At 45.3% G+C, this 24,084-nt stretch overlaps 1 protein-coding gene across 4 annotated transcripts; it reads right to left on the bottom strand.

The window, feature by feature from the left end:
* Positions 1-8,277: 8,277 nt before the first annotated feature.
* LOC135370769 (palmitoyltransferase ZDHHC8-like) lies at positions 8,278-22,914 on the bottom strand. Of its 4 annotated transcripts, none has more exons than XM_064604591.1 (8): positions 22,514-22,914; positions 21,174-21,295; positions 20,866-21,023; positions 19,632-19,804; positions 18,460-18,562; positions 17,859-17,950; positions 17,621-17,747; positions 8,278-9,981 (listed from the first exon to the last, which is right to left on the bottom strand). In XM_064604591.1, exons 1-8 carry the CDS (start codon positions 22,603-22,605, stop codon positions 9,157-9,159), a joined length of 1,692 nt encoding a protein of 563 aa, XP_064460661.1. In that variant the 5' UTR covers positions 22,606-22,914; the 3' UTR covers positions 8,278-9,156. The 4 variants fall into 4 exon arrangements, with proteins under 4 accessions (XP_064460661.1, XP_064460659.1, XP_064460662.1 ...); XM_064604589.1 differs by having other exon boundaries at positions 17,621-17,762; positions 22,514-22,912; XM_064604592.1 differs by having other exon boundaries at positions 8,278-9,915; positions 17,621-17,762; positions 22,514-22,911.
* Between the last annotated feature and the right edge of the window lie 1,170 nt (positions 22,915-24,084).

The following is a 24,084-nucleotide window of genomic DNA, read 5'->3' as shown; positions in this document are numbered from 1 at the left end:
TTTCGCAAGCGCCAGGTGTCTCGTTTGCATAGAAACGTGCTCCCATGAAGGACTAACAAGCCGCTATTTTGTTCTTGCATAAAAAAAAAAAAAAGAAAAAAACGGCTGCTGAAGGTGAGTTATTGTCTGTTGCGGTGTCTGCATTTGCCTGACGACTTGCCTTCGTCATGACTTAGTAATTTTGCTCAATCTTCATTACCGCAGTCTCGGGAAGTAAGTTAAAGTTAGAGTATTCACTTATTGAGCAATTCACAAGTAACTGTAATTAATAACTCTGTATAAGAGAGCAACTTTCATGATGAGTACCAGTCGGCAGCAGGTAGTAAGAAGACATGCGACAACTTTCTGAAATTAGAGAGACGGACGCCGGACCAGATGATAGAAAATTAAAATTGAAAAACTAGCGGCAAAGGTCGTGCTGAAGACTGGGAGGTGGTGGGTTCGAATCCTATATACCACCGGCTGTGCTGTCTGAGGTTTTGCCAGTGTTTTCCGAAGTCTTTCCAGACGAATGCCGACACAGTTCCCCCTGATGTCGGCCCCAGATGCATACTAAACCCCCAGTCCCCCACTCTTTCCTGCTGTCCTCTCTCCATCTGTCCACATCTGCACGTCGCTCATAGCCACATTTGCTTCGCGGCGTTAACACGGAATTTAAAAAAACAATGAAAATTACAGGTAAAACTCTCGAAGTCGCCCCAACCTGCGCATTGCTCGTCAAGTACGGCGGCGAAACTACATTGCATGCGCACAACACTGTGTCGAAAACAAAACAAGTCGGCTTCGTGTCGGCTACGTAGTCATTACGAGCAGCAAGCCAGTCGGGAACATAGATCACTGTTGCTTGACAAATTGAGGATTATTTTTTACCAGACGTTGTTCCGAGCCGTTTTACCGCAATTTTACTGGCAAAAAAATATATATTTAGCCTTCCCTATCACACGTATAGCTTGTTGTGCTGGGTTTACAAGCGACAAGCTGTTAAGCTACGCCGCCAATATAGCCTGTCTGCCCGCTGCTCTACGGTAAACAAAAAGCAAAACAAAAACGAGTAAATTGGGAAGTAATTACAGCTTCTACACCCTATGAGGAAAAGGTGTAAATTGGGCAGCAATCGCAACTTCATGGCACCTACAGGGTTAGTCTATAGCAAACGTTACACATTTCGATCGCATCGTAAAAATAGAAGACTGGGTTTAAACCAACCCAAAACTTTGCAGACTTGTAGCCATTTCTCTTGAGTTTTGTTTGAATTTTTTCTGAGCCTTTATGATCCTGTAGAAGCGAAATTAAAAATCAAGCAAAATCGGGCCATCTCACTCAAAAGCCGCCATTTGTCTTTGCACCATAAAAAATCCAACACTCACCCACTCAAAACCCGCCATTTTCTTCTGTGTGCGCTTCATTTTCATATCACCACACGCAGGTGGCGCCAACACACACAACAAGAGAATTGGTGCATAACGTGAGAATGGGCATGTCACAAATCTTTGTAGGCAGGGCCACCTGTGTGAAGTCATGTGAATGTGAAGCAGAAACAAGAAAAAAATGGTGGTGTTTGTGTGGGATAGGCCATTGCAACTGCATGGGGCGAGATTTGCTCGATTTTAATTTTATTTCTACATGACCCCCCCAGCGCTTTCAAAAAATTCCAATAAAACTTCAGACAAATGGCTATCAGTCCGCAAAGTTTGGGCTGGGCCTAACACCGTCTTCTAGTTTTACAATACGATCGAAATGTGTAACGTTTGCTAACCCTGTGGTGTTCAAGTACTCATCGCTTTAGTCCCCCCCCCCCCCCCAGACCCTGAGATTTCCTCACGCGCACTGCAAATCGCCTCAAGATTTCGCACAAACTTTCCGCTCATTTGGTCCCGAAAGTGTCTAACGGTTGTCGAAACGCATCTAGTCAACCAAAAAATTTGAATCACTTTTCTTTTTCTTTTTTTCATTGATTGCGGTCAGATGGGGAAAGTACAGCGAGAAAGAGTGTGAGACACGGGGTTAGTTTGCGTCATGGGGGAAGCGTGCAGACATTCGTCTGCAAAGTCTGCCGGAAAACCCAGGGAAAACCTCAGGCAGCGCAGCCGTTAGTAGGAGTCGAACCCACCACCTCCTCCCAGTGTTACTTTAACCCTGACATTCTGGAGTTTTTCGGTAACCGGGGCGATGTGTACGGTCGATCGGTTATCAAAAATAGGAGCGAGAAGACATTTAATCTTCCGAGACAATGGATCGCCCCCTGGCGACGAAACTCCCTACTCGTCACCATTCAAATAAAGTTGTTGTTGACCCAAGCAGCGCAACATCTTGGCCCAATATTGGGGCGCAATATTGGGGCCCAAAGGCGGAGGTAGAAGAGCAACAACATTCCTGGTCTGCGTAGCAGCAGCTAGAGTGATTAAATTAGGAGTAGAGTAGCGACACTGAGCCACGCCGGCGAGCGAGCCCGCCATCTTGGTTCCGGCGCGGCTGCGTCGCCTAGCAATGGAATCGCCTAGAGTCACTATATAGGGGACAGAGTATCGCATTCCTTTTCCGCGTCTGGGCCGCCGTTCGGTGTCCGCGATTGGGCCCGATCGTGTCACGTGGTTTCTCCTTCCAAGAACGCGTCGTCATGTTGAGTCCCCTCTATCCAAAACTGGTTTCCTCCGTTGCGAGCTGGCTCGCCTGCGCGCTGTTCACCGGCGGAGAAGGGGGAGATTGCCGTCCCATTGCTAGGCGACGCAGCCGCGCCGGACCCAAGATGGCGGCGGCTCGCTCGCCGGCGTGGCTCAGTGTCGCTACTCTGCTCCCTATTTAGTGACTCTAGAATCGCCTAGCAAATCTACCCCTTCTCCGCCGGAAAACGCGCGCAGTCGAGCCAGCTCGCAACCCAGGAAACCGGTTTTGGATGGAAGGGACTCGACATAGACGGCGCGTTCTTGGGAGGAGAAACCACGTGACACGATCGGCCCAATCGCGGACACTGAACGGCGGCTCCGGCGCGGAAAACGAATGCGATACTCTATACCCTGTTTAGTGACTCTAGCAGCAGCGTCAGTCGGGGTAAACCATAACCGAAGCAGACGACAAACATTGTCCCTCAAAGTTCCCGTGCTGCTTTGCGTCGCGCGCATCTTTTTAAAATCGTCTATTGGAGGCCATCATTATTTGAATCAACCCTGAAACGACCACGCACATTGAGATATAAATCGCCTCACGCGGAAGCTCGCATCGAGACGGCTCTAAACTCTAGCGTGCGCATCGGGTGCCTAATTCAACGAACATGAGATGGTGATCGTGGTGGTAGGCCGCTACTCTATTGCATCGTTCACATTCCCAAACAGTGCCGGATGAGTTATTTATTCGAGAAAGCTCTCAAGAAAGAACTCGAACGACACTTTCCAAAATGTATGCTCCGTCACGCACAATTCGGCACCACAAGATATCGTAACGGATTTTCGCGGCCCAAAGTGCTCAACGCCGCATTCTGCCCCGTTCACCTGGCGTAGATGTTGTAGCTAAGCATGGTGCCGTTCTAAAGTTGAACATATGCCTACGATGTCTGGTTATTGTGTGTTTCTACTTTCGGTTTAACCTGGTTCACATGTGCTGTACATTGATCATTTTTTTCCAAGCGGAATGAAAGATGCCGTCACCTTGTCGCCAGCACAATAAAGAACTGGAGTCATCCGTTGCGCCGTTCGTAGGGCCGTCGGGAGTTTCCGGTAACCGGTGCGCTTCATACGGTCGATCGGTCGGTCGCTGCGTGGTGGAGCGTGGAGCGGCAAGAAACCTGTCGGAGCCAAACCAGAAAGCGCTACTTTCGGGAAGAAGCTGCTACGATACGTGTGGCGTCATCTGTCGTCGAAAATAACAACCGTGCGTGCTCGATGCCACCTACGGGAGTGGGAGCGAAGGAAGCGTGGAGATTGGTTGGATTGCAAAACGGAGGGAACGGAGGGACGATAAACCACTGATGCCCGCCCTGTCCCACCGTGCCCTGTCCCAAAAGGGTTCTGGTGAAGGAACCCTTGCCTACCGGTTCCTTGCCGCTCCACCACGCAGCGGAAACTCCCTTGAGAGCGTATAAGAAAGGGCAGACAATGAATGGGAAGGGCTCCCACCATGAATAAATTTGGGGCTTTCCGTATCAGTCACTCACGCAGTCACTACGGCTAGGTGTCGTCTGCAATGGTGTCGTCTGAACGTTTGTTAACCAAGCTCAGAAATAGCCCAAAAGTGCATTTTCCACCAGGACTTTTCTGTTATTTTTTAGGATATTTATTTGAATCAAACAATCAACAAGGTACAACACTTCAACTTCATATTTTGGGCGCCGTCTGCGATGAAGTAACGACGATGGCGGTGGGATATGCAGCATCCTGTAGCAGATATACAAATCGGTCTTATTCAGCATGTAAAATGTTAATTCCAAAGAAAAATTGAAACTCGTGCCTATCTAAAGTTTCCTTCGTGAAGTAACAGATAACACGCTCTTGTCAGTTAATCTGTATGCTGTGAACACGATGGAGATTAACCAATATGGTTAATAACTGGCTGGTGTAGTCGTTTCAGTCTTTCACAGCAATAGCGGGATAGTTTCGAAACTTTCCCCCAACTTTACTAAGTCACGTCGAGCATAGGGAGGCAACCGTTTGGCAGACATCATAGAACCATATTACTTTATGACTTATATGGCAGACATAAAGCAAGCGTGCACCCAAAATATTGCACCCATCAAGCGATGAGACTCCCTTGGTAAACCTCTTTATTTAACAACACTGTGTGCCAGTATTTCTCCTTAACCAAGCGTGCTTCACACATGCTCCATGTAACTAACCTAGAGTCGAAAACATACTGTATGGAAACAAACTGCACGCAGTTTGCTGTCCCCTTTCAACAGACATACACACACAGGAAAGAACATAGGTCGATCTGTGACGCTCACTGTGTGGAGAAGTCGACCAAACATCAATACCATGGACGAGGCTTAAAGTTCCACTAGGGAGAATGATGGGAGAAATATCTGGTATCGTGTATCCTAACTGAGCTTTGATCAATTTCAGCTGCCTGAGGTATTGTTCAGTTTTGCAGAAAATGTGCTGGCATCCATGCAGCATGCCCACTGCATATTCCGGAGTCACTGAAAAGGTCTGCCTTCACTTTTGTTCGAAATATCCACAACCCTTAAGTAACGACAACTGAACATTCCTGTGCAATAGGTAGACTCATCCGTTTTCAATATTAATGGCTGAAATGGCTGCCACTATCTACCAGCGACAGAGAATTGGTATGCGGTGAGGTAACACATAATTCACCTCCGTCAGCTAAATAGGCAATTTTGTGAAACAAGATTACTGCACAAGGAGAGAAATGTTGTATCTGAGCTACCAATGATTCAATCCAACACAGCAATAATCCACAGCAAAGATGTGGTCTTCCACACTCATGTAATCAAACTATTGAAGTGGCCCTGCATTATATACGTACTTGAGATGTGCGAATATTGAAACTTTCAAATACGAATATCTCAGATACTATTGCCCTTCGAATACTGAATGGAGTACCACAACAGAGGATAAAGCCTTGTAATAGTACTAACCTGCAACAATTAAGCCCAAAAAGCAAGCATGGTCATAGTCATGTGGTGCTGATCATTGGGAAAATTCACCAGGACACGCACTTAAAGAAGCTAATATGGAATAGTACATGAATTAATGTATTGGCTTCACACACGGCATTCAGGCTTATGTGCACATGTACGGTAAAATTATTTTTACAATGAAACAGTGTGCTATTCTCATGAGGCAAACTGAAAACCGTAAAACAACTTGCGCCTCAAAAATCCTTCATGGATTTCACATTTTTGACACTGAACACTTGCAGTGGCATTCGCAGATGAATGCAACCTCGAAAGCTCCTTGCATCACTTTGTAGCCGTTGCAAGATTCATGTTTGCCGCTGTTACCGCAACGTACTGATTCAACCCGCAACATCTTGATAGTAAGCGGGTATAATACTCGAAAACGTCTGAATATTTGAAAAGTTCAAATATAAGATTTTCATATCTGAATATAAACCAAACATAGAAAATATTCTATTCGTATTTAAAATATTGAATATTTGCACACCTCTAATTATAGCTCAAAAAGTACTTATGACATAAAATGTCATTATCCACGTTTACATGAACTGGACAGAGCGTGTCGCTGTTTACATGAATTTGCCCCGTGAGGCCACCGCAGCAACACCCCGCGTCGAGTCGAGTCATTCCAGCACAGCTGTACAGCGTCGAGCGAGTCAACCCACCTCCTGCTGTCGGGCTGACTCGACGCAGAGTCAACTCGACCTGCTCCTGCAGAGTTCATGTAAACGCGGCTATTGTCTGATGGGTCCATTAAGCGCACTGATGATCCTCGCTATACACATCTGTTTTGATCTTATGGCATCGCTGTAATATAGTCAATAAACGCTTCTCTCATTCCCCCCAGACAAACACACAAGCCTGTCGTGTTTTCCTGGAACGAGGGTTAGTAATTCCCCTAATTTTGTTACTTACCACTAACTCAGACACTGTAAAAAAAAAAAGCAATAACAGCTCATGTGATTAAAAACAAATACATTACCTACGCAATTTTTGTGTACCTACAACCACCATCCCAGATTAAACCTGATATTACTCATCATACTGTTTGCTCTTAAAACAGAACTGAATAGCACGTTCTTAGCCTACCAACATCCCAAACAACATCATACTGCCCTGATTGGTTAAAAACTGGAGGCATACCCCTTTTCATGATACTTGTGCAGCTATGTTAAATGACACAAAAAGACGTATATTCTGCGCTTTCCACAAATTAGGAGTGATAACGGTATTCTGTGCAATGGTTGGTCTTCACCATGCTATGTGGTGAAATTCTATGTTGTGCTATGTGGTGAAGAAGTGTTTTAAGAGTGTAAGCTCAGCTATAGTACAGCTACTCCCAGTTTTGCCTACCCCACCTAAATTGGATTGGATAAGTTCGGAACGACTGTTAAAATTTGTCTTAGCCATGTGGGCATGCTTGGACTTCCTCTTCAGTGCAGTCAGGTCTGCAAGGCCCTTTGATGGAATAAATAAATAATAATCATCATCTTTGATTACAATTTTTGATGTTGGGAAGCCTCTGCACTGCCCTCCAGTGCTGCATGTATCGTCTGGATGTGACACCTTACCCCAGAAGGAAGTATCACAGTGATTTTATTCACACAATAACCTAAGACTACGAAGGGTAAGGACTTTCCTTACCCTCTGTTCCCTTTCCTCCCCTTTCCACCTCCATTCACTTTACACGTAGAAGCAACCAGATACAATGAGACGGACACAAATGAATCTGCTACCGGCCTGCTTTCAAGTCGCTGCGACTTCGTTTGAGTGTGTCTTGTTGCTTCTGGTCGCTTCTCCATGCTATCTTACCAAGAAGCGCAATACATTCTTCAGTCATTTTCCCTTTACGTGCCATAGTAAAAGGGAAATGCTGTAGTGCTCTTTGGTCTGTCGGTTACACTGGTGGACACTCGGTAATGACCATGGAGAGTCCTCCTGCAAGCCATGCATGGTCTACACACAAGCCAATAACAGAGAAGCTCTAAACCTGCCATTTTTGTAACTAATTGCAACGCGTCGCCTGCGGCAAAATACTAACTGTCTTGTCGTGGTCACACACCATAGAGCCTGAAGCTTTTGGGTTTAACCCGATTCTTTGCCGAATTTATACCCCCGAATTGGAGGTTGCCTCTCTAGGGTGAAACCCCCTGATTTTTACCCAGCAAATTGTCCTCAATGAGACGTCTGTAGGAATGCACATTAACTTGTTTGGCAGCAAATGCAGTTAGACCTTACATCACCATTTGTACCAGAATAGTACAGTTAGTTTGAGTAACTGAGCCAGATTTCTCCCCGAATTTAGCATACTGGGAGTTCTTTCACCCTAATTCATATGAATTTAGAGCACATGTTTAGTTACCGGTTTTTATCACCCAAATTTAGAGGAAAATATTTTCCAAAAACTTCAGGCTCTAGTCATAGGCGACATCATTCTGGGGTAATGTGGCTGTTTACATTTAGAGACTCGTGCTTTAGGGTTAAACCCGCTAAAGCCCGTTCTGCTACGAAGGGCAAACTGTGTGTGACGGTGTATTCTGCACTGCACTGTCATCACACAGGCAGTTTCTGTTTTTCGCTGGAAATGTGTGAGAATGCACATGCATAGAACAAACTTGTCAATTAAATAAGTAGCGATAAAACCACAATAAAATTCGATCTTTTACTGCTGCTACAGGTTCCAACATGAAATTGTGATGGGTTATTTCGTAATGGGGATATATTATGCAAAAATGCAGTACGCCAATGAACTTGGATGTGATTCTAACAACAGGCAGCAATTAACATGGCATCCAAATGAAATGCTCCAGAGCTAAATGTGCAACTTTCAACAATTTGTAATGTTATTATTATGACATACCCACTAACTGAAAGGTGCTTGTGTAACTGGCATGGAGTTTTTGTTGGTGGAAATTGTGTAAAAGTATGCAATCCTGCGTGATCACAGTTCCTGCTGCTCAAAAATATGGAACAAAAATTAAGGTCAGTGCCATGAGAAGAAAAATTAACTTTCACAGCACATAACTGCTGCGCAGTACAAAATGCCCTGCACACTGTACATACAACTGACAAGCGCGTAAACATGGAATGGTAATCTACATTTAAATCAGTTTTATCATATTGACAGCAGGTACATCAAGCTTGCTCTCAAAGCTCTTCGCTGCTCATTCAAGATTCTGTCTGAGCATGCATCTTAAATCATGTATCCAATCAACTTTTTTTTTTTTTTAACGCTTCCGAGTGCACACATGGGAGACCTACTTTGGGATGATCCCTCAGTGATATAACGCCTAGATAGACCGACCTTAGTAAGAGGCAAAAGAACACTATGGCTGTACATTAATAAATAACTCAATCAACAGCAGCACACAAACTATGAACGAGAGACCCCTAGCTCCCCTCCCCTCATTAAAAATACACTAGTCCAGGAGAAAGAAACTGGTGGTGAACGTGCATACACACACACGCACTCACTGGCACACTAACGTCTGCGGATGCCCCAACATCCGCAGCTCGCACTCGAAGAGCTACACCGAAATCTCGTAGTTCATGTCGTACAGGCTCTTCCGGTCTGTCCCCTGTTCAGTATGTCTTTCCTGCCGGCCACTCATGCCTGCAGCAGCCCTGCGATCCAGTGAGTCCGACATCTCCAGGGCCTTCACAAACGACATGGGCCTCCTGGCCAGCGCACGGCCTGGCACGGGCTCCTGCTGCTTGGCCTGCGCGGCCTGCGGCGAACAACTGCCGCTGTGCCTCCTCCCAGCAGCTGCGGGCGCCACGTACTGACACGACGACGTCGGGGTGCTGGGACCGGAGCCCCGCATGTCACCCCTGGAACCCGGACGCACACGGCTGTCCCACTGCGGAGCTCGGCACGCTGGCATGGGGTGATGGTTGCCGTTGGCCTGGTCGAGCTCGCTCTCGGACGCAAACTTGCGGCTCGGACTCATCGGCGCCGGCACGGGGCATCGGCGCGGAGTGTTGGGTGACAGCGGCGACCCCGGCGAGGCACGGCGTGCGGGAGAGCCTCGTCCCCCGACCGTGGGGCTCGTCAGGCTCCGCGGGGGCGTTCGCGGGCTGTGAGGGGGCGGCCAGGGCGCCCTGGTGGCGGCGCTGACAGGCTGGAGAGGGATGCTGTTGGAAGGCCGCGAAGGGGGGTCGTATCCGCTCGGGTTGAAGAAGTTTGTCTTGGAGCCGTGGTGCATCGGAGGAGAGGGTTCGCAGTCACGTGACTGAGTGGCGTCGTACGAATCCAGGTCCGACACGTCCGGCTGGCCCGGGGTCATCTGTGCAGAGCGCAGATGGTACATGGCATACGTTGGGACTGCTCGATGGGGGTTGTCACCTGCCTGCTGACAAGGCTGCTCTTAAAATATAGTTCCGGGGTTCCTACATTTAAAATGCACTGCCTAACCTACAGAGGGCACCACAGTTCAGTTTTGTTCAGTGTAACGTATTAAAAGGGAGTCTGGCCACTGGGAGGAGCCAAAAAAAAAGAAGAGGCTCGGCCCCATCGATCAAACTTGAGCACTTTTCATTTTGCTGCTGTTTTCTGTGGCAGCCGCAATGACGCCAAAATTTCTCCAACACGGGGCTGTAGCTTGGAACGGAGAAGCGGGGATTTGGTGACAAAAATTTTTCGTGAATTACTTTAATTTGATTCTGTGAATATAGTGAACCCTCGTTAATATGACCACTGATAATCTGACATACGGGCTTTACGACCCTACTCCTGGGGAACGATGCAGCGAAACCTCTGCAAATCCCCCCCCCATTAATATGACAATTCCGCATTATGACAAAAATTTTCGGGAACGACCATGATCATAATAACGAGGGGTCACTGTATACCTATATCTTCTTGTAACTATTCGCAAAATCAGCTTCAGCTTTCACTCCACTATCATTTAAGAGACAAAAAAAAAGTTTTGTAATTGATTAGGCTTTTGTTGGGCTTAGTGAAGATTGCCATCCCAAGAAAACAGCAGGAAAGATGCCAGTGATGCTTAAAATTTAGCATTGTATTAATGAATTTTATATATATGGCTGTTCCCATTTCTGATTCCATCTGCTTATGCTGCATAATGAAGAGATTATATGAACAGCCGTCTGTGTAGCAACAATCAGTTCTGCAAGCAAGCAGCCCTGACATTGAGCGTCTTCTCGACATGCCTCTCTCCACCCGGACTGCAGTGATAGAAGTGGCCACAAAATATTTTTTTTCTTATATACTATTAGGAAAATCCGCTTCAATCAAATCCAAGTTCCCCAACATGGTGGCATCCAGTAAGTAAGGGCGACATATAACTCTGGATAGCCCGAAATGATACAAAACTTTATTTCAGCTGCTGATCGGCGAGACACCTCAAAAAGTGTATGGAGCTCCCGGTATAGGCAGGTCCCATTAATAGCCAGATTCCCTCTTTTATATAAGGTCTCTCTAGGGGAACTAGGGAAACTTACCACCAGGAGCTACAACGATCTTCCTTTTTGTTTTTAGCTAGATACACACTACATGTTCTTGCAACACACACACAGATTCCATAGTAGCACAAGCTTTGGTGTGCACTCTTCCTCGTTGCACATGTTGTGTCAAAAAATTGAGGCGAGAAAAAAGCACCCTCTCAATGTGAAATGGTTCGGGGAACCAAACTGACAAGCTAAAAAAAATCCAGTTTCAAATCTTTACAAAGGCACAAAAATTGTTCGCTGGCTACACGTCTACCACAACTACTCAGCTGGCAGCAATGACAAAAAAAGTGTACCGTAAGCATTAAAGGGGCACTAAAATGCAAAAACAAGTTGACTTCAAATTAAGTTACACGCCGTGTTAGCTTCGTACTCGTTATCACAATTCAAAACTTTGATTTCGTTAAGGGTGAACCGCATGGCACAAAAAACTGTCCTAAAACTGTCCGAACCGAAATCGGGACCAAACTTTTTTCTGCGCATCACCGCATGCTACCGAAACGCACCTCGAATTTTGGCCGAAGACTTCTGGCCTCGGGGAACATCGCCTTTCAACCAGCCTTCATCGCCTTTCATCCAGGTCAATGAGATAACCCCTGTATTCATATAGGGGTAGAAGTCGCACACACGGCAACAGACAACCCCATTGCTACGTTATCGTTGCTATGGTTCTCCTTCCGGCTGGATAACCATTGGATGCTTCTTCTTTTTCGGTTGGCGTCGTTTCCCATTTTGGAGGAGAAATCTTGCTCGCCCAGATCGGGCCGAATTCGTCACGGAATTCTGTTCTCCGAAAAAAGTTCGGTCGCGAATTCGGTTCGGAAAGAATTCGGACGCTTTTCGGGCCACGCGGTTCACGCTTTACGGAGCTACGATCAAAATTATTCCACTCTTTCTCGCTTCAGCACTAAGCAGTGAGCATCGTTTCAGCTCGTGTTTTTAGTCACGTGCTTTATGCCAGTGTTTTTAGTCCGCGCAAGAACTGTCGTGGGCTACGGTTCAGTGAGTCGGTATCAAAAAATAAAGCTGTACGCATCATGCCGCTCATGTGCGGAACACTGCGATCAGACCCGTTCCAAATCCACACGCCCACGATAGGTATGCCCACGAGTTTCTCCTGCTGTCTCATTGGATGCCGCCAATCTTTGCCTCCTGGGGATCCCATTCGTTACTGCCAAAGGCAGCTCTATTTTCATCGCATTTTTCTTCTAAACGACAGCACTGTGTGAGCTAATTTTGCTCGCATTATACCAACTGAAACACAAACTTTCATTTGAGAGCAAGTTGTTTTTGAATTTTAGTGCCCCTTTAACGTGTTCCCGTGCAGTTACAACATGTTGATTAATAGCAGCTCCACTAAGGTTGCAATTCCCAAAAGGGAGCCTGCCCCCGAGTCATGCACTCACATAGCCTACTGTAGGCTCCATGTATACTGTGTGGAACATGGTTGTCTGGAATCGCCAGCCCATGGCCGAGCAATCCCCTGCCTGCAACGTCGGGTACGAAGGAACTACCGTATGTAGGTACTCGCATATGAATGCACCCTAACTTGAGCACTGAAATGCTGGTACTCTTTTTGTGCCCTGCACATTAAACGCACCGATTTAGTAGCAAGGCCGGATCGTCTCTCGCAGCGCCACCCAATGGATCGTGCCCGCTCGCATCGCACATTCAACGAGGAGTGCCTGGCACCAGAGTGATAAACGAAGAATGTGACGGACATTAAAGAGTATTTTGTCCACGCTCGATAGAATGAAAGATAATTTGATGTGGGTGAATCGTGACGTTCTATTCTGGAGAGATCGGAGTGGATATTTAGGGATAAAACGTGAGTTATGTGTACCCCAAGTGTTGGGTTCCAATTTTCCCCCGCGTACTGAAGGCATCCCCATGGGTGCTGTCCGGGCTCCCAGAAACGTAGGGTTCCTGAGCAAACGCAATGCAGTTGCTGGCGCGAAAATCCAGCCTTACCCCCCCCCCCCCCGCACCTTGGAAAAAATCCTGGCGGCGCCCAAGCGCAACCCCCACAGTGCTGTGGTGTTTCTGAGTAAGAAATGTGTATTATACACGAGTGTATATGGTTTACTAATGCGCAATGCAAGTACATCACCTGTCTGCGCCAGCTCCCTAGTTTCCCTCTCTCCCCTACTGGCCGTGGCCTCATTGGTCCATATCCCAATGCAAACGGGTAATATTTCAAGGTTGAGGCGCACGTGGTTTCTTCTGTGGACATATGATGATTTACGTACACCCGCTTAATGCTGCCTTGTGAGTAGAGAGACACTTTGTCCGTTTCTCTAAATTCCACTGGGTCTTGCTTGCACAGAGACAAACTGTCCTGACGTATACCGTCTCTCCGAGGGGAGGCCACGCTCCGCAAGGCATCGCCAGCAGACGACGTCAAAGTATCTGATGATGATCTCTCCTGACAGGTGGCGACGCGTGGCCACCACTCAGCGACATGATTGGTATAGTTGCATCATGCGCGACACCGCCAGTAGGGGACCGCTCTGCCACAAGCTGAAGATTTCTGACAACTCTGTCCCACACAGTACATCTATGGTGAATGTTGGTCAAGGCTGCCAACAACAACTCACCATGGACTTTTTTTTTTGCTTCGTATTTTGCGCAGCGGCAGGCTTTTTACAGAGCACAACGAGCAGCATTTTAGTGCCAAGAGCAACGGAGCAAATGGAAGGGAAGGGAGGCATATGCCAGCGCTAACGCCACCTAGATACAAAAGGCCTGCTTAATGTCTCCTCTCTCACCTTCGCTAAGCAGACGCTTAAAGTCAGAGTTTGTCTGCTACCGCGATTCACCATTCTGCAAATTCAAGAACTTCGCAAGTTTGAACCTGTAGACTAGAAGTGCCAACACTCTTTCCGGAAAACCACTCTTGAGAAAAATATGGGACCATTTTGCGTTTTATTTTGTTTTCCCATTTAATACGCGGGGACGCTCTCTACTTGCAGACTACAGTGGCTGCCCATGCGGCTGACAGCGGCTCGTCTCCATGGCTACGACCGCTGAGAGCACGTTTGTGATTGGCTACGGCCGTTCAAGACAGAATCCCGATTGGCTGACTCTTAGTTGTTATGTCATGTCGACGAGTAAGCAGGCTTTCTCAATCTAGATGACGTTGACAGTGCTCACAAAACTGCTGAAAAAAAAAAACAAAAAAAAAAAACAAGACATGCATCTAGACACTACACGTGGGAGCATGCTGCCTCTATGAGCATAACTCCTAACCTGCTATACCAGTCAGGCCAAAGCAGAAATCTGCAATGCTTAGGAACGCGCAACGTAATGCTGACCTGAAATATAGCTTCCACTCAGATAGGCGTGACATTATATATCTTCCAGGGGAAGAAGGAAAGAGATAAAAAAAGGGAAGTGTGAGATGGCAGAATATGGCCCATTATTCGTATTCTTGCGCTTTTTGTTGGTCATTGTCAAGCCATAGACAGGTCGAATTCCACCGGCCGTTTCCATGCAGCACAGCGTAGTGTACCGGTGTGGATTCGGTGTAGAAAAATCGTGTCAATGCAGCTTACACTGACGCGCCCAGACGAACAAGCTAGGTGGTGAGAGTGTCTACAGAAAATGAACAAACTATTTCAAAGTTCTCCATCCATCCTGCGTCATCCATCGCGCCTGCACAGACCTACCAGACTTATTAAAGGTCTACGTGAACATTATTCGCTGTCAAGCCCTCTTAAGCGATCTAGCGATTCCCTGGAAGGCATTTTGGTTGGCTGTTTGGAATGCCAATGAAATGAGTGTATAGAGAGATGGAAGACCAGGATGGACCTCGTGTTCCTGACTACACAGCCGATATTTTTTGTTGCAGCGAGAGCTAAACCGGTGTTATACTCAACACATGTTGCACAGAAACAGCTAGTGCAACATGCGGACTCACTCAAGTTTTTCTCTGCACTACGACGACCAGTGGAATTCGCCAATAGACAGGTCAGTCAAACGGACAGGTTGGGTCATCATGATTAAGGAGAAACTAAAACTTGCAGTTCAAGACAGGATGTACTGCTATGGACCACAGGTATGCCATATGTGTAACACAAACAGTGTTATGCATGCAATTAGACCTGTTGGTAACAAGTTTATGTGCCAAACAAAATTGGGTCTCATCAATACAGTAGATTTCGTATACAGAGCAAACCGAAGAAGCCAACAATGTGCTGTACAAGACCAGCGTGAACCTACACATGGTGCCATAAAAGGGGATAAATTACTGCACCTTCCAGAACAGTCGTTCAGCTACATACGAAATTATGCCATCGCAAGTTACAATACGACCTCGTATGTCCTCTGCTTTCCCGCAGTAGCAATCTCGAGTCCGAGGCACCAGACAACCACGTTTATGGGTGCAATGCCCAAGATGCAAATTTTCTGTGCAATGCATATTTCCAATTCTACTACATTGTTGTGCAATGTCAGATCTGTCTTATCTATGACATCAGAATAATTTGGTGAAGCATGAATCCTTCAGTCTCCAATGATTTTTTAGGGACACATCGGTATGTGCAACCGGACGTGCCTAAATGAACCTGCTGGGAGCATTGGAATGAGGTTTCTATGTCGAACCAAGGCTCCAAAATGTTGTATGATGTGCTGGCAAGTTGCTTACCCTTTTTTTGTTCGATAAAAAAGAAAACCGCTTTATCTCAGTCCGTACCGCAAGTTTTAGCCGTAGCCTTGTGGGGTCACGTCCCGCACCTCTTTCAAATCAGCATTTTGTGGTATCGAGTTCTGTACGTGTGCAATTCACTGGCTTTTAATGGCAGGTGGCGTACGTCAAGCATAAATGATAAAATGTCACTGCCGTGCACAAAAATGGATCCCAATTTCTTTTTTTTTAATATGTAGTTTCATTGTATGGTGTTCTCTCCCATTTTCTGCTCTGCTTCGAGGTGCATGCTTTAGCACCTTCATGAGGGAACCATTCATGTGGTCTAATAATGTTTTTATTTGACTGCTTCTAATTTCCTCCTTGCACTGCGGGTAGCAGGCTTATATATGCTTAATTTGTTTATATATTATATTTCACGAAACTGCAGCCAGGGATGAAATTCTCTGTAGTTCATTCACATCACGAAATTTCAAGGTTTTTGTCGCACGTGTATACTGATATTAAGTGACAAGCACGTGCATACATATATTGTATGCAATTCATAAACCAGCCACGAAAATAAGAGGCATGTTGTGGCTTCCCCAAAGTGCTTTTGCCACAGTCAAAACTGAAAAGCTCTCAGATATAATTTCCGCGACCCGCCTTGACCTCTGTGCACACAAAAACACACAGTAATACAAGCACATATGTTACATGCAGTGCAGAATGATCCCAAAATGCGTTTCTACTGAAAGTGTTTAGTCAATCAGACAATAGTACGTCTTCCTCTTTATGAATAACAGAAAGACATATTCAGGTTTGGAATGTGTTTTGTGTCAGGTGGGTGCTGACCATACACTAGTGAATGCAAATGTGACAGATTTTCTTCACTACTTAAAACATTACCCGACGTACGCAAAATTCGTACAAGGGCATGCAAGTCCTGTAAAGATCTGCCTTACAATACCAGAGATCATGCCTATTAAACCTAAGAACATACCGTAATTTCACGCACATTAGCCGCGGCTTATGCATGATTTTTTTTTTTCTTTTTTCACGGGCGCTCTGTGGCTTATCCCTGCGCCTATTTTTCTCCGGTATTTTCCCCATACCCCGGTTCTAACGAAAGGGCTGACAGTGTCTCATGCTTTCCAGAACAACACCGCCCTGCCAATTGCACCAGCCAACAATGCGTAACGGGCGCTTCCACGTTCGAGTAGACTGACCCCTACGGTCTCTACGGTCTCCTTTGTCGGAAGACCTGCAGGAAGGGTTCTTTACACACGACATCGTGATAAAACGAGGTCGGGTGTAGCGGCATATTGTCCGCGGCTTATCTGCCGGAAAATTTTCAAAAGGTTCCTAAAAAAGCAGGTTCTGCGGCATATCTGCAGTGCGGCTTATATGCGTGAAATTACGGTACTCTACTCATTTCGGTCTTAATGAGGTTATAGCGCCTCAATTTTGTGAAAAATTACGTGGCGTGTCATTGCCACTACATTTGATTGCATCAGTCAAGTGCAAGCCCGCAGGCACAAAGTGGAAAGGTTCCCGAGGTTCAAAGTAGGTGCCACTTTCAAAAAATGGATGGCGATGGTTTGGTTTTCTACATGAACATCACTCCCGAAACAGTAAAGCTTTCAGTAAGAATTACCCATCGGAGACAAAGAAGTGTCTTGCATACATAACCAGTAGAGCACACAGTAAGACATGCATTCAACACAGCTTCCATGCTCAAAGCATGAAAAGGGATAAACATATTCCCTCCCCGCATGAAAAGGGGACGAGTACTAGGGAATACAAACATTCGTACCAATTGCGTAAATTAATTACGTGACCACAGTAAGCTAGCTTCTGCACAGTTATATGACCAAATACTACAAGGAAGTGCCCACCTTGTTGTAAGCGTTGTTCATGGGACTGCGGAGACCTGAAGTGTGGTTGTCAGTGTAAACCTTCACTTGGTTTTCCTCTTTCTTCATCGCGTTGCACGAAGGAGAAGCAATTGCTTTTGCCTTCTTCCTGCGGCCAGCATAGCTGCAGTTGCAGGGATGAACAGATTTTGGACATACGTATTTGGCACAAAACGAGAGGTCGTCAGATAAATTTTTCAGTTCAGGAGGCTAAATTTACCTCGGATACTGCGGCCCACATAGTGTGTAGCAGACATTGCTCCAACAACCTCTGGAAAAAGGATTATATCCTCCCCTGAACTTCCCAGTCACCTGAAACGGGACACACAAATGGAACTTAAATTTGACAGCCATGTCCAACTCCAACCAACTCCGAAGAAACCGTAAACGTGTTCTTATATATTTTTTTACGAGCCTTCCAAATCAAGCGATTCTAAACATACTCGTGGGGACTTGATTTTGTGATCTGAAAGCAGGGTCCGTTCACAGAATGAACGAGAAACATGTTAGTTCTGTTACGTTTGCCATCTCTTGCCAATTCCTTCCTTCCACAAACTCATGAATTCACAAGCTGGGATGTTATGCATATAAACATTATGCTGGACAATATTGTTCTCCTTCAGAAATGAAGGTGTACCTGTGGCTGGATAGTAGAGGCTCGTGAAGAAGTCTCTTATGCGTGAAAGTAATATCTCGTAAAGATTCAAAATAAAGGTGATTTTTCGGATGCCCACGGCTAGTTATCAGGCTAGTAGCTCCTACCCTTCAAACTACAACATCCACTCCTCTTTTTCTACTCTCTGTATCGAACACCTACCCACCTGTTCGTTAGTAGTTCGCCCACGGGAGACTAGAACTATGTGAAACCCAGTGAGGCCCAAGATGGGGATGAAGAGTAGAATACAGATGACTATGATGGCCATGCTAAAGCAGAATGTCAAGGAGTCTGATTTGATGGCACGGTAGTTTCATACACTTCACACTCATAGGGTCTGACTTTTTAGGGTTAGGGAAGTGGTGTGTGTGTATTTTTTTTTTCTTTTCTTTCATTGAACTGTTGGAAGTGTGCCTGTGTTGTCTTCCCTCGTCTAGGTCCCTGTTTTTTTGCGCTTCATTAGCAGTATGTACCAACAAGCCCAAATCACTACCTTGTTGTTTTTAGGGTTAAACCTGATTCCTCCGGAATCAATTTAGGACCAGTTCGGGTTAAACCCCCACCCCCGATTCCTCCTCGCATTCCAATCACGTATTACTTCGTATCATGCATCACAAACACTGTTCCGTAGCAACAATTTTGACCTCATGCCCGACGTAAACATTATTTGAGCATAACAAAGTATGTAAGGTGCACTTGATGTTACTACAACATGTAGCATTGTTGGGAAAACATTCGTTTCGTTGCTGAGAACCTTTCTGAAAACGAGTAATGTTGAGTTTCGATGGAACCATTTTGATTACCATAAACTGACATTCACACTGACGATCGCAGCACACAGCTGAACATATAACAGAACGATAGCTTTGGTGAAAACCAAGGTAGTAGACACGTTGAACAATGGGCAACTGTTTATGCTAAAAACACATTCTCTTGCATTCGGCGTGAGAAGTCTTGCAATGAATTTTCATGCAAGGGGTGTGTGCTATTCCCTCGACACCCACCTCGTGAATACATTATATTTCGTCAGTGTCTGTCACGATAAATCTTGAAGTATGCGTGCTTGACCAATATACATGCACTTTTAACTGCGGCCGGATTGCACAACAGAAAGATATAAAATTAATCAATAAGAACCCCCCTTTTTAACCCTGTATTTCAGATGTAGGAATACCACTCCAACCCCTTATCCTCAATTTGCCCAGCGCACAACCATAGCATGTGGTGGACTTTGTGGCTTGTGGACATATGAACTTCGGGAAGTTTACTGCAACCTGAGACCGCGAAATAACACTTTGAGAACTTTGGTCCGAATGACAGACCGGGTAAAAAGGATACGTAATGATAGAAGGATGAGTGTTGAGTCGCTGACCATTGTCCATGATGTAAATCAGGCAGAAAGCAAAAATGGTGATCATGTGTGTGCTCAGGAATATTAAAAAGAGAAAGAAATATCTGTAATTCCTTCGCCCTATGCAGTTGTTCACCCAAGGACAGTGATGATCAAATGTCTGGAAGAAAAGAGTCCAGTCACTGGTGAGTAAGACAATAACATGAAATTATTAACGAGTGCATCTTCAAAAATCTTGCAAGTAACCCTCTTTTACAGTCAGAGTCAGTTTCATGCGATACTGTTAACATTGGCTATTCATTCATGATAGCCAAAAACTATGAATTTTTCCACAGGAACCATAAAGTACAGTATATGTGATAATGACTCCTTCTTGCTGAATCTTTAAATAGAGCGTCAAAGCTATCGCCTACCCTGGACCTCCAAGATTCTGCGGAGGAGCAACATTTATGGCAGCTTGTGCACAGCACTGCAACGATTCTAATTTTCTCTAATACCTATTAGGCACCTATTCTCATTTAATACCTAAGGCCTTCTCGCATTTTACTCCTTTTCATGGATAGATGAGATTAACAGAGACAGGATGCACAGTAAAAAATGATTGCCTGCTTTGAAATATCAATATAGCAATCTCAAATACGGCACACTAAAGACCATTCTACTTCATTATAGAGAGGATCATCCGTACTGGGTGAGTATGGTCGTTCACATTACACTGGTTTACCGATATCAATGGAACACAAGCAAACTTAGACATGAACACAACATTACCCCTTCACTACTAATGACCTTCATTAACAGATGCTGTGTGTTATTACAGAGATGAAATTACTAACTAGATGCAACTTGAAGCACAGAACTACTAGACATTGACAGAAAGTATAAGGTGGACAAGCGTTGTCCTTTCTGTCTCGCGCTTTTCAAGGTACATCACGACATACTGACAAGCCCAATCTTCTACGTTATGCTAGCTACAGATGCTGTAAGACCTAACCCAAATGAAAATTTAACAAACATGAAAGCTTGTACATATGTTAAAGAAGGCTTCGCTCTTGAACCTCCTGCAAACAGTTTGCACATAAGAAAGAAACAGGTGTTCCATATGTGGCTAGCCAATAGCTTCCAATAGCCAATAATTGTTATGCATTGCATGAAAACCAGCTAGGTTTTGTAAACGCAACAATAAACCTGTCACATTTATATATCAATAAGTACGCCTACCTCAATACAGCTGTTGCAAACACTGCAATGTGAACAACGAGGGGGACGGTAAAATTGGCACGTCGTACACCACTTCATCCGCACGGTGATGCCGTTGATCTCCGCATTCTTGTAAAGTGGGAACCGAAAGTCGTCATCCTTCTCTTTGTAAGGCTTATCTGAGAAACATGCAGCAAGAAAGAGAATTCAGTCTTCACCAATACTTCAGTGCCAGCATTTCCTTTCAATAAATGTATATTTCCGGTCCGGGTAAGCCCGAGCCTGTGCAGTGTTCTAATTTGTATACATGTAAACGTCCAGTGGCTTACCCTTTGGGATAATTCCCGGGTCCATAAATGTTGCTAATGAGAAGTTGACAAGAACAAAGAAAGTGATGACGCCCTGCACTATAGGTATGCTGAAATGATATTTGCTTGCCAATTCTGGACACCTACAAAAGAAGGAAAAGCCTTTGTTAGATGCACATATCATTTCAAAGTATCCAGCGGTTACTGTTACTGCTTCTATTCGTGTATGTCTCACGTTCGATTCGACAAGATCTGATAAGCTTCGCTGACTGATTATTTTTGCCAAAACGGGTTAAACCCAGAACTCCACTGTGCTATCCGCACTCTAGCGGGACAGCAGCATATTTTTCATAAACGTGAACAAAACTATGTGTTACCAAATCAACGGAAGAATATTTGTTTAGGAACCAGAGTGTTAACAATAACAACTTTATTTAAATTATTATACACAGCGCTTCAGTTAGCCGTTCTCCTTCGCCTTTATTAACAACGCCTTTATTAATATGCAGTTATTAACGTACAATTTATACAAAAAAAAACAACTGGGTTCTCACTAGGCTAAGTTGCGCCATTAAAATATCCATGTGCTAGTCTTATCAACCTTCTATGGTTTGAAATTTAGACACCCTCCTGACTATGCCCACAGCAAGTTGTACGTCGTATCACGTATCACAATAGAAGGTAAGATGCCAGTTACTCGTCTATTTCTGAAGATGCGAGTAGTGGATGCTGATACAGCACAATACAATCTGACATACGATAACAAAGACAGTATGCATTCTGAACGTCCTCGTGTGGTTATGAGGCTACACTATGCGACAACGAAAAAGTGACATGGTAAAAATTTGAGGTGCTGTCACCTGAACGTTGAGGTGTGATTACATGCTCATTCTATCTGTTATATAAAGACTTTTTTTCCGCTGTGCGCAGTATTTGAACTGCATACGTTACAACTGAACTCTGGGTACGCCGGAACGATTACTGAAGACATCTTCGGAACACATCATGACAGTGCATGCGTACAGATGCTGACATTGCACCTCCGGGTCTGTGTTCCGCTTGAGTCATGGCCCCTCCATAATGCTGGTGTTCCTTTCGTTACGACCCGTTATGTTCAATTTCGACGCAATTAAAACGGCAAATAAATGTGTGGGTAGGTCGTGTTCATGCATCCATGTTCTTACAGTTCAGATCAACCAGCGGCACAGCTTTCTTCTTTAATCTCTTTCGCAACAGCAATGTGTCATTCTGTGTGTGTAATAAACTTTATGCACAGGTGGTCACCCAATTGCTTGGTGTTTTTTTCTCATTTTAACTGTCATTTATTGAGGTTAGGCTTAACCTATCGTAGTCATACTCACGGAAAAACAAAATAGAGTGTGGTAGCAGCGAGAAGCAACGTCCATGCACATGTTGCAGGTATGAACCTCGTCTTCGACTTGCATTTGGGCATTTTTCCAGAGCAATGACCCTCAGGGGACTCAAGGCTTCATCATATCTTGTCATCGAATATCCTTTTCAGGTAAACATGGCTGATGACCTGCTGTGTGCATCTCAGCTCCGAGATACGGGTAGACACGACGAATTCGGAAATTGGGGATCATGGCTCTATTCTAACACATTTTACGTGAAAAACCATCAACAGCATAGCTAAACACAGATGAAACATCGTTATACACGGACGACACGGCACCGCCGTGTGCACGCAAATCAATCGTGTGAACTCCCATCACCCAGAGAATCCTTCTTTCCTTCCTTTTCCTGCAGCACTGCTGCGACACGTAGCGCCTGTAGTAGTAAGCTCCAGGACGCGTCATGTTTGCCGCCGCCGCCGCTAGCTTCAGCCTTCAGCGTTGTTCAGCGTCTTTAGGGTACTGTTCTGCCTGCATGAGCTGCATGCATGATGATGACAATAATAATAATTTGGCAGTCAATATGATTCTGTTTTCATAATTTTCATGAAGTATGCATTTCTCAACCAGGGTGCCCATTGGTTGATGGTTAGTTGCAGAGGTGGGGAGATTACTTTCATTTTGTAAACACCACCACAACCATTTTGTAAACAAAAAAATTTTTTGCGGTTAGTAACGCTTTACCAATGCCATTACCTTCATAGTGGTGCTTTATAGTAGTGTCATTACTCTGGCATTACATATTCCCCGATAAGTATCTAATAACGTCTGGTATAAATCACTCGGATGTGGAACCCAGAGATCTGTTTCGGTTTCGGTCTGTCTACCAACGCCACGATGACGTTTGTCGGGTAGAGGCATGGAGGAAGGAAACGTACATTGGTATTTCGTGAAAAGCAACGTCACTTCCGCCACACCCCACGCTGCGCTTCCGCCACACGTTGTTCAAGCGAGGAAATACGGTGCGCTCCCTCCTTATAGCTTTCTTTCCTCCATGGGTAGAGGTTTATTCGGTGTAGGTGTTGGTGATGAGTGCAAAACAAAAACATCCAATAACTTGTTGCAGGTGTAGAGGCTATTTATTATTATTATTATTATTATTTTCTATTTTTTTAAATTCTCCTCTGACTGAAAAGCGTTAGAGGAGAAAAAAAAAGTGATGACACCATCGCTGGACACGTATTAGCCTACCGAAGAACACCGCACGTTTGGTTCTCCTCCGGGTTGGAAATACCAGGGATGCAGGAAATGCAAATGCCAATCCTTGCCTGGCACAGTGGTTAGCGCGCTGGCCATGTCACGTCGACTGGGAGACACGTCGAGACTGGGAGGTACCCGGGTTTGAATCCCGGTGCCGGCTGTGCTGTCTGCGGTTTTTCCTGGGTTTCCCTCAGACGTTGTCAGACATATGTCGGCACAGTTCCCTTAGAAGGTTCCCTAGGCAGTTCCCTTACAATATTCCCCCCAGAGCGTTAGTCGTGACGTTGCCCACCTCTGTGAGGCCGACAACGGCAGGATCT

The sequence above is a fragment of the Ornithodoros turicata genome, chromosome 10 (assembly GCF_037126465.1).
Source record: "Ornithodoros turicata isolate Travis chromosome 10, ASM3712646v1, whole genome shotgun sequence".
Lineage (NCBI taxonomy): Eukaryota > Metazoa > Arthropoda > Arachnida > Ixodida > Argasidae > Ornithodoros > Ornithodoros turicata.
This window is presented reverse-complemented; position numbering and strand designations above follow the sequence as displayed.